General features: G+C 31.6%; 3 protein-coding genes across 4 annotated transcripts; 1 reads left to right on the plus strand and 2 right to left on the minus strand.

Moving 5' to 3' along the window:
- The first annotated feature begins 1,091 nt into the window (after positions 1-1,091).
- On the plus strand, positions 1,092-2,934 carry LOC130509606 (ribose-phosphate pyrophosphokinase 4-like). 2 transcript variants are annotated; one of them, XM_057005761.1, is made up of 7 exons: positions 1,092-1,338; positions 1,550-1,811; positions 1,895-1,990; positions 2,068-2,136; positions 2,217-2,345; positions 2,428-2,527; positions 2,616-2,934. In XM_057005761.1, exons 1-7 carry the CDS (start codon positions 1,151-1,153, stop codon positions 2,744-2,746), a joined length of 975 nt encoding a protein of 324 aa, XP_056861741.1. In that variant the 5' UTR covers positions 1,092-1,150; the 3' UTR covers positions 2,747-2,934. The 2 variants fall into 2 exon arrangements, with proteins under 2 accessions (XP_056861741.1, XP_056861740.1); XM_057005760.1 differs by having other exon boundaries at positions 1,093-1,338; positions 1,496-1,811.
- A 238-nt stretch (positions 2,935-3,172) lies between these two features.
- LOC108844078 (AT-hook motif nuclear-localized protein 16-like) lies at positions 3,173-4,212 on the minus strand. Its single transcript, XM_018617280.2, has one exon. The coding sequence runs from the start codon at positions 4,077-4,079 to the stop codon at positions 3,297-3,299; it is 783 nt and encodes a 260-aa protein (XP_018472782.2). The 5' UTR covers positions 4,080-4,212; the 3' UTR covers positions 3,173-3,296.
- Positions 4,213-4,373: 161 nt separating this feature from the next.
- LOC108845237 (transcription factor JUNGBRUNNEN 1-like) lies at positions 4,374-7,893 on the minus strand. Its single transcript, XM_057004748.1, has 3 exons — positions 7,630-7,893; positions 7,167-7,441; positions 4,374-4,955 (listed from the first exon to the last, which is right to left on the minus strand). The coding sequence occupies exons 1-3, from the start codon at positions 7,808-7,810 to the stop codon at positions 4,596-4,598; spliced, it is 816 nt and encodes a 271-aa protein (XP_056860728.1). The 5' UTR covers positions 7,811-7,893; the 3' UTR covers positions 4,374-4,595.
- Between the last annotated feature and the right edge of the window lie 2,199 nt (positions 7,894-10,092).

Here is a 10,092-nt window from a genome sequence, read left to right on the forward strand (position 1 = left end):
TAAATATTTTACATAAATAGTTTCGAAATTGATTAATTTATATAATTACCATTTCATGTATAAGGGATCAACTCTTATGTCAATCACCAATTTATAGCTGATTTAAATTAAGATTTTATAGATGCCAAAATGTGTTTCCTATTGTATTGTCAATCACCTTTAAATATGAGATTGATATTACTCAAAACTTATTACTTGCGCATACTACTCAAACATTTACAAAATGCATTTAATAATTCGACATCTGGTGGAATTTTTAATTTGCGTGGAGATTACTTCAAACTAGGTACCATTGCATGTATAAATAGGAGATACAAACTATCATATTGACTTCACAATTGTTTTCTTCTCAAAACCACTTAACCACTACATAAGTTTCCACCCCCTATTATATCATAGAGTTTTTGAAGATATTATGTTTTTCTTTATTTTAATTTTTTTTTATATTATGTTATGCTATTGGAGGGTTTTATACATTTATTTATTATGTTTTGTTTTATAAATTCATACTTTATTTTATATTAGATGTTGTTTATTCTTGTGGTTCTTTTTGATTTTTTTCCACCGCCTATATGACAAATAAACTAATACATTAGCAACTTAAAAAACATGTATAATTTGTTAGTTAACCACAAATTTTCGTCCGACTTTAATTTTATAATTTTTTCTAAATTTTTGTATGCTCTAGAATTTTATAATATCTATAATTTCAAACTTATAGTTTTTTAGAATTTTTTCACTCCGCGCATAGCGCGGATTATCACCTAGTTGTAATTAGAAGCCATTTGTGTATCTGATAATGCGACCATTCTATATTGAATATAGTATAGTCTAGGTTCACATTTTTTCATTTTGTACATTTTTTCCACGCGCACGCGCTACAAAAGAGAGAACTGTCTATTTTAAACATAACATTTCACATCAAAAAAGTATCACTGTAACATGGCTATATTCTTCATTTATGTGCTCCGAATATCCAGCAAATTGACCCATTAAAAATCTCTAAAGATAAAAAAAAAAGGTGTAAAAAGGAATCAAAATTGTCAGCCGAACAATAAAAAGCAAAAGGGCTTTTGGAATAATAAAAACCTTTAAACCCTCTTTTTGTGTGTAATCTGATTCCGACACTCAAGAGTCTTCAACGGCGTCAATGTCTGAGAACGCAGCCAACAACAACAACAACAACAACATGGAGAAGAACCTGATTTGTAAAGAAGCCATCGTGTCTGAACTACAGAAGAAAAAAGTCCATCTCTTTTACTGCCTAGAGTGTGAAGAACTAGCTCGCAACATCGCCTCTGAATCTGATCACATCACTCTTCAATCCATCAACTGGAGGTAAAAGTTCATGTCTTTCTATGACTTTAAAAATCATAACTTTATTATGAAACTTGGCTTCACTCTGCTCCAGAATCTGATTTGAGTCCTTATTATGTATCTAAAGCCCTCATCTTTGGCTCTTGCTACTGTGAATAATATTTGGTTAAATTTTCAGGAGTTTTGCTGATGGGTTCCCAAATCTGTTTATTAACAACGCACATGAGATCAGAGGACAGCACGTTGCCTTCCTTGCTTCGTTCAGCTCTCCCGCGGTCATCTTTGAGCAGATCTCTGTCATTTACTTGCTCCCTCGCTTGTTTGTCGCTTCCTTCACGTTGGTTTTGCCTTTCTTCCCCACTGGCTCCTTTGAGAGGATGGAAGAGGAAGGAGATGTAGCTACTGCTTTCACCATGGCTAGGATTGTGTCCAACATCCCCATCTCGCGTGGTGGTCCCACTAGTGTAGTCATCTATGACATCCACGCCCTACAGGTGTGTTTTTTAATTTGTTGTTTTATTCCTTTTGATTAATTGCTTTCTTCTAAGTATGTTTCTTGTGTTTTTTTTTTGTGCAGGAAAGGTTCTACTTTGCTGATCAGGTTCTTCCTTTGTTTGAGACTGGTATCCCATTGTTGACCAAACGTCTTCAGCAACTTCCTGAAACTGACAAGGTTGGTTCACAGTATGCATGTTCCTGTTTTTCATTCCCTTGGGGCTTAGATTTGATTCCTTTGTGGTTGCACTGCAGATCATAGTTGCATTTCCGGATGATGGAGCCTGGAAGCGTTTCCACAAGCTGTTGGACCAGTATCCCACGGTTTGTAGCGGTTTAAGCTGATGGTTTAGTCTTTACTTTTACAACTTTGGGAGCCTGATAACACTTGAATCATAATACAGGTGGTTTGCACAAAGGTTCGTGAAGGTGATAAGAGAATAGTCAGGCTGAAGGAAGGGAACCCCGCTGGTTGCCACGTTGTCATCGTTGATGATCTTGTGCAATCTGGTGGTACACTCATTGAATGCCAGGTAGCCTCTTGAAACTAACAATCTCCCCCTGCATTTTGCATCGGAAGAGTGAGCTTGAAATTCACTTTTTGTTTTCACACAGAAAGTATTGGCAGCTCATGGAGCTGCGAAGGTGAGTGCTTATGTAACTCACGGTGTCTTCCCAAAGAGCTCCTGGGAGCGTTTCACTCACAAGAACAATGGTATGTACCTGTGACTACTTTGTCAGTGGTTCATATATCTTCTTGTAATCTTAAACTGAAGTCTATATTTTTTTTTTCTTGCTTTTAGGATCAGAGGAAGCGTTTGCATACTTCTGGATCACGGATTCTTGTCCACAGACGGTTAAGTCCATAGGAAACAAGGCACCTTTTGAAGTCTTGAGCCTCGCAGGATCCATTGCTGATGCGCTGCAGATTTGAAACAAATACCTTGCTGGTCTTTGGTTGTTTCGCCTTGGTGTTGTACTCGTAAGAGATGTTACCTAGATTATCAATTTATGAAATAATCATATCACTTCTGCTGAGAGACAGATTGTTCAAACCTCGTACGCTGTTCTTGACTTATTGTTGATTGATCTTTGTTTTGCAACGGAATGAACTGTTAAAACTTCATAAAAGAAAAAAAAAAAACTATAACCCTCTCCACTTCTGAGAGTATGAGAGAAACATGATGACAAGGTTTGGGGAAGACATGCACACGTGTGTTATTTTCTTGTTGTGTCAATGACAAATTGGCAAAATCACTTTCTCTGCTATGTCTTCTTATTAGTAGAGAACATTCTGTTGGGATCACGAATAAAAACACAGTAATATTTTGTATTAAACTAGAGGATGCTGCTTAAGTTCATTAACAAATTACTTATCTTTGTTTTAGTTTCTTCTTTGTAATGTTTCAGGTACACAAACTACAGAGGAGAGGAAGATTAGTTTCAGGTAACTTATGGTTCCCCCTCTAATTTTATTAGCAATATTAAGGCTTGGACATGACACGCTGCGTAGGCCCCCAATGGTATATATCAGAGCCTGAGTTCCCATTAGTGAGCAGGTTTTGAGGTAATCCATGAATGCCGCCATCTAAAGGACGGGCTCTTCCATTCTGGTAGTACTGCTGGTTCTGCTGCATAGAAGCAGCTTCATCATCATCCAGGGGAAGACGATCAAACACAGCGTTCATGAATGATGCAGCCATGATAACAACAGGACCAGATGCTATTAGCCCACCAACCACTCCTCCACCAACAACCTGTCCTTGATGCCCGGCTAAGTAAATGGTGAAACCAGTGATCCCAAGCGGTGCTAGTGGAGGCAAGACTGATCCTAGCAATGAGAGGATCTCGAAACGTCCGTGTAATGTCACAATAGCTCCTGATGAAGCTGGCTGCCTTAATGTCACGTTAGTGACGCAACCATTGGCACTGAGTATGCAGAGTCCTCTCTGTTTCCTTCTTGCAAAATCTGATAAAGCCTCACAGATGTCATTACCTGAGCTTATCTCAACGGCATGAGCTCTGAGGGAGTTTGGACTGTCCTGAGTCACAATGATTGGTGGTTTTGGTTTGTTCTTGGAGCCAGCTGGTCTACCTCTTGGCCTTTTAACCATCCCTCCTTCAATTGATGAAACCGGTTGGACCTCTTTGGGTAATGCTTTCAGGTTGTTGTTGTTATTGACTCTCTCTGCTGCTTCTTGGTTTCTCAATGGAAGTAGTGACTTAGATCCTACAGAGGTTGGAGTCAAAGCTGTACCACCAGCCATTGTTATCAAAAATGTTATAGATTTCAACTGAGATTATGTGAGGAGTTTATGGGTGTTAAGTAAGGAGATTATGGTGAATTATAATATGGTAGAGACACAAAAAGAATGACTGTGAAGAGTAGGAGATGGTTAAGTAGTCATCAAAATTGTGATTAATAATTAACAAATTAATTTGCCAACAAAAACTTTCTGGCAACCTACTTCTCAACAGATGATTCATCACAAGTATCTTCTTTAACAGAGAGAAAGAGATTCAGTAATAATGTTTTAAACATGAAATTACGCTGCCAAATTACATAATAGCTACAATAATATCAAGTCAAGACTAAGACCTAACAGCAAAACAGCGAACCGTTACTATAGACACAATAGTGATGCACTGGTCTGATGGTCAGCAGCAAGATACCTGGGATCCGCAACTTGAGTAGTGTCATATATATATATTATTATCTTACAAAACAAAAGCAATGAGTTTGCTTTATTCTTTATAAAAAGCTCAAAAAAAGAGAATTATTATTAGTGTTTGGTGTTTCCATCTATAACAGACCTAAGTTCATCCCAACTTGCTGAGTCTCCAATAAAATCTCCACCGTCGATGTTCAAGAAACTCAAGAAGTTGTTATCATTACAAGCATATGTCGGCTGACCGAAACCAACCGTAGTAAGTTGGTTCCAATAAGGATTCTCTGTCTGTGTCTCGTGTAGCTTGTGGGACAAGGAATCTACTACTCGGTGACTGGTGTTATCGGAGTCTAAGCTGCTCGACTTAGAACATGAATCAGTTAAGGTGATAACTGGTTTACGGTTTGGTTGTATGGTCGTTGGGTTTCTCTTATGTGTGACTCGTTTGAAGATTCTGCATAGTGTCCAGACCTCCTGCGAATAATCAAATTTTGATGGATGAATATTAGTCTATTGTGGACGTTTTTCACGTATTTTGTAAGTCTGATCTTTCTTCTCATGTTATATATATACACAGTACTAGGTGTTTTCCTGCACTATATACAGTTATAATTTTTAAAAAGTTAAATTATATTTAAAATGCAATTTATTAATGTTATATATTTTATTATTTTTGACTAATAATTAATATAAATATAATTTAATTAAGCATAAAATTAAGAGAAAATATTTTTTATTTTAAATTATATTTAAGAATATATATGTATATATTTAAAATTAGAATCTTAGATAATTTTTTATCTATTTCTTTTAGTTAAATGTATTAAATCAAATTGTACAAAATTAATAAATATCATATAAATTGTATAGTTATCAAACATTAAAACTAAACAAAAATTTGTAGATATCTAAAGAAACTAATGATATTAGGATTAAAAATTTATATTTTTTTTTAAAATGCAGAAAGTTTTGAAAATTTTAGAAAATAAAATTGTATAATTATAAAAGTAAAATTAAATAATATTTTGAAATTCAAAATGTCATATTTGAATATATTTATATAGTGATAATTTGTGAGTTTACCATATTCTAAAAAATTTACCAAAAATATAAATTAACATTAAATGTAATATACGAATTATTGTCATATTCTAAAAAAATTCTAAAAATATATATTGAAATTAAATGTAATTGTCTATGTCATATTTAATAATATGACATGTTATCAATTTTAATAGTTATGACACTTTTTTTTTGTAGAAACAATTGTAACGAGGATATGTGGCGAATAACTTCACAAATAATGTCTAGGAGATATATATATATATATATTTAATCATTGTCTCGAGCCCGGTCTAGTTTTATTTTTTGACAAAAAGTTAGTCCCATTTCCAGGAAAAGATGTGTGATCAATATAGATAAGCTCATATGGAAATGTTCCTTCGTGACGACTGACTTTTAGAAGCATTTAACACCACGAGTTTAAGAAAACTATCTCAACTAAAAATAGATAAGATGATTAAGCCTAATGCATACTTGTTCATAAAACCATTTAGATAAAAATCGAAAGTACGTGGGGGTTATTGGATTATGTACTTTAATGGATTTAGAAATCTTTTCTGTAGTTTGAAATCCTTGGTAAATCCAATGATTTTAAAATTAGACAATTAGATAAATCAGATGAACTTCAAAATCAAATCAATGGATTATTGTAAATCAACCAAATGGATTTATAGTAACTTTAGTTTATGATAAAGTTAATAAATATAAAAATATATCTTTTCATTTTTTACTTATATGTTTTTCAAATTCTCATAACATATAGAATATCTCCACATATTTGTTGTAATAGTTGTTCTTAACTGATTGATATGTTTAATGCGCTGATTTTGGTTACAAGAAGTCAAGAACTTCTTCATCATTATTATTTTTTAGTTTTTTTCATCATCAAAATCTTTTTTTCTTTGGGTTATTTGTAAAAATGTAATTAAAAATATAATTTTTAGAACTAGAAAATACGATATTAAAAATAGTGATTATAGAACCGAGAACATGGAAGTTGGTTTGGAGAAACTTGAGTGGTGATTATAGAATGGAGAAAACTAATAATACAAATCCAACCAAATAACAAGGTTTAACTCAATATTTGTTTCTTTGTATTTTGGTCTTAAAAATACTTATAAATCCATTAAAATCCAATTTCAAATCAAATCCTTAAACAAATCACTGCCATTGAATAACACATGATTTTGAAATCTATTTTAAAATTATAGAACCAATAACACTGAATTTGACTTGATTTTAAAATCTATTTTAAAATCATAAAACCAATAACACTAGATTTACATATGAATTTTAAAATCATAGAACCAATAACACTAAATTTGGCTTTGATTTCCAAATCTATTAAAATACACAAACCAATAACACCCTACTCCTACTTCTTAAGATAGAAAATTTAATATGTTTATTTATTTGTTTTATGAAAATATATATTTTATCTTTTAGTGTGATTATCCTTTAATCTATATTAATTAAGATAATTACTATTGAAATAATTTAATTTCTTTAAATTATGATATCACAAAAGAGTTATTTTGGCATTGTAAATTTAATTTTTAAATATCACAAAAAACATATTTTGTGAAACAGAGAGAGTAAATAGTATATTCAAATAAAACTTACTGCTTGTTGAGCTCTTGAGTCGGTTTTTGTGGTGGAGGATAGACGGAATTCATGCATCATCCAATCGGTTTTGGAGCCCTTTCCGGCAGAACCAAGATAGTAAACCAAAGATTTCTTTAGACCGACGCAGTCAAAATTGGAATAAACCGGTTTATCAATACCAGTGGCTTTCCAGAAACCGGAACCGGTGACACGGTTTGGTCTAACGCTATTCTTGTATTTCCTGCCTCTCATGCAGAAGAAGTACCACTCTTTTTGCCCGACGCTGCTCACTCCTTAATAAAATCCACAGTAAATGTTGTTAAATATTATTAATTTGTCTCTTTTATTATTATATGTTTATGTAATAGTACAAGAGAAAAAGGAAATTAAAACACTTTAGTTACGGATATTAGGAACATTAATAGAATCAATATGCATATATAAAGAAATGGAAAACAATCCAGTATATATAAAGACTTACTAGGAAGGTCCCAAGGATTGAACTTGTAGATATCAATCTGTTTAATAAGCTCGAGTTTGATGGGTTTGTTCTCTACTTTTCTTCGAAGATAATACCCTAAAAGCTCTTCGTCCGTTGGATGAAATCTAAATCCAGGAAGTATTGCTTCATCTTCTTCTTCGTCCTTACCTTCACCACTCATCTTCACTACATCGATATATCAGCTATTAAGTCTCTTTTTTTCTTAACATCAGCTATTAAGTCTCTCTGAATAAAAAGTTCTATGTACCCATTTATATAGGTGAACGTTTATCAAACTAATGATTATTTTTATGCCGTTCAATTGGAATTGGGTCAGTTACAATTGACTTTGACTATTATTATACACACGATATCTTTTTTTTTGAGCAAACTGACCCAAAATATATAAGATTTTATTATCACACACACATCTATAAAACACACACACATATATATATATAATGGAAAAATGAAAGCCGGTACTAATTTAATTTTACTATCACACACACACACATATATATATAATATATATCAATACCATTAAAACAGGATCATTCCTGAATTATACCCTTAATGAATATTTTAAATTTTCCAAAAATGTCCTTAATGATATGAACAAACTAAAAAATTCATTAATGGCATTATAGTCTTTCGATTTTGTGGACCTATTTCAACATTTAGATGGGCTTGCTAACTAATTAAATGGGTTATGTTTTTATATAATCAAATTCAAATTCCATAAACTTTTTAATATCAATACCACAAATTAAAGTCTGCAATAATTTTAATAAATTGATATTAGAGATTGAAATTCTATATGAGGATGAAACTTAATCAAAAATATTATTGGCCAGTTTATATGTTTAGCAATATTTTATATAAATTATAAATCTTTAAAATTATATAATAGCCCAAGTAAGTATTTGGGATAAAACCAATGTTTTGAAAACCGACCCGGACACTGAATCGGACGATTTACCGGGTTACTGGGTCATTGAGTCGACCGCAGGTAAACCGCGGATGAACCGCAGATTAATAAATAAATTAGTTTTATTATATAATAATATATTAGCTAATAAAATAAAAAAAATAAAAATATATAAAACTAAAGTTACTACTTTCTAAATATCTTTAAAACATAAAATAATAATTTGGATATGTATATATTTTATGTTTAATAAACATTTAGAATACTTAACTTAACTTTTTATATTTTTATTTTCATTTGATATACAACTAAAAAAAATTATCTACTGGTTCAACCGGTGGTTCAACCGGTACCGGGTTTTGAGTTTTAGTTGGTTTGAGCGGGTTTTTGCGGGTTTTTAAATTTTGGGTTTTTTACAAAACCCAACCTGAATTTTTTTTTCGGTCACCGGGTTTCCGGTTCAACCGCGGGTCCGGGTCAGATTTCAAAATACTGGATAAAACCATTATTTAATTTATTTACAAACATAAAATAGTTGTGATGCATTTTAAATTTCGTCATACTGTACATACTATAACAAACCCGCATAATTGAGACTTGATCATGTCACAGTTTATATAATTAAAACGAAGAATTATCAATCTTTATATTGAAAAACAGTAAAAAAATTACCCGTCTTTTTAAGGGCGGGTCAGAATCTAGTATCCGCTTATTATTTGAGGAGACCATCCCTTTCTTATTAATCGAGAAACATTTTGAAATAGTAACATCTATCTTATTAAAACAGAAACATTTTATTGGACATAACATTTATTTTGTAAGTTTTTAAATTAAATACACCTTTATACTTTATAGTTAAACTTACATTAAATCATTAATGTTTCTTTCTTTATATTACTATCTATGTTTCCAAACAATATATTTATTTCTATATACTACTATCAATGTTTCCAACAATATGTTTTTTTATACTACTATCAATGTTTCCAAACAATACAATAATTAATCTTAGTTATGTTATCTCTATCATTTTCTTTTTAAAATTTTATAGAAACGTCATAATTTCATAAATTTTAAAATAATGAACTTTAAAATTTGGAGTATAAGATTACAAATTATGAAATTATTACAATTTAAATCAAATTAGATTACATATCGGTCATCCAACAGTTCAATCGGTTAATCTCGGGTTTTAGTAATTTTTTTAATATGAATATTTTAAAAACCTAAATTGAATTGTCAGATCTCCGAATTAACCAGTATAATCACAATCGGGTTGAAGTTAAAAACATTGATTTAAATGCAAAAATATTTTAAATACACACTTTTAAAAATTACCAAAATATTTGTTAAGTTATTAGTGAAATTTTTCATCGTAAAATATTCCGCGCTTCCAAAGCGCGGGTCAAGATCTAGTTGGTTTTGTAAGTTAATTACATACAAACCTGCTGATGTGTCATGCTTACATTCACTTTCAACCATGCTTTAGAAAGATCCTTTAGTTACTAGACAAATTACAAAACCATGCCACTGAT

This window comes from Raphanus sativus, chromosome 3, assembly GCF_000801105.2.
Source record: "Raphanus sativus cultivar WK10039 chromosome 3, ASM80110v3, whole genome shotgun sequence".
In the NCBI taxonomy this organism is placed as follows: domain Eukaryota; kingdom Viridiplantae; phylum Streptophyta; class Magnoliopsida; order Brassicales; family Brassicaceae; genus Raphanus; species Raphanus sativus.

Bases quoted from the DNA above. Each gene is read 5' to 3' on its own strand.
- LOC108844078 (XM_018617280.2), bottom strand. From the start codon at position 4,079: ATGGCTGGTGGTACAGCTTTGACTCCAACCTCTGTAGGATCTAAGTCA.
- LOC108845237 (XM_057004748.1), bottom strand. From the start codon at position 7,810: ATGAGTGGTGAAGGTAAGGACGAAGAAGAAGATGAAGCAATACTTCCT. The intron at 7,442-7,629 runs GTAAGTCTTTAT...GATTTTATTAAG, and splicing joins CAATCCTTGGGACCTTCCTA to GAGTGAGCAGCGTCGGGCAA. The intron at 4,956-7,166 runs GTAAGTTTTATT...GATTATTCGCAG, and splicing joins ACTCAAGAGCTCAACAAGCA to GAGGTCTGGACACTATGCAG.
- LOC130509606 (XM_057005760.1), top strand. From the start codon at position 1,151: ATGTCTGAGAACGCAGCCAACAACAACAACAACAACAACATGGAGAAG. The intron at 1,991-2,067 runs GTTGGTTCACAG...GTTGCACTGCAG, and splicing joins AACTTCCTGAAACTGACAAG to ATCATAGTTGCATTTCCGGA. The intron at 2,528-2,615 runs GTATGTACCTGT...TCTTGCTTTTAG, and splicing joins TTTCACTCACAAGAACAATG to GATCAGAGGAAGCGTTTGCA.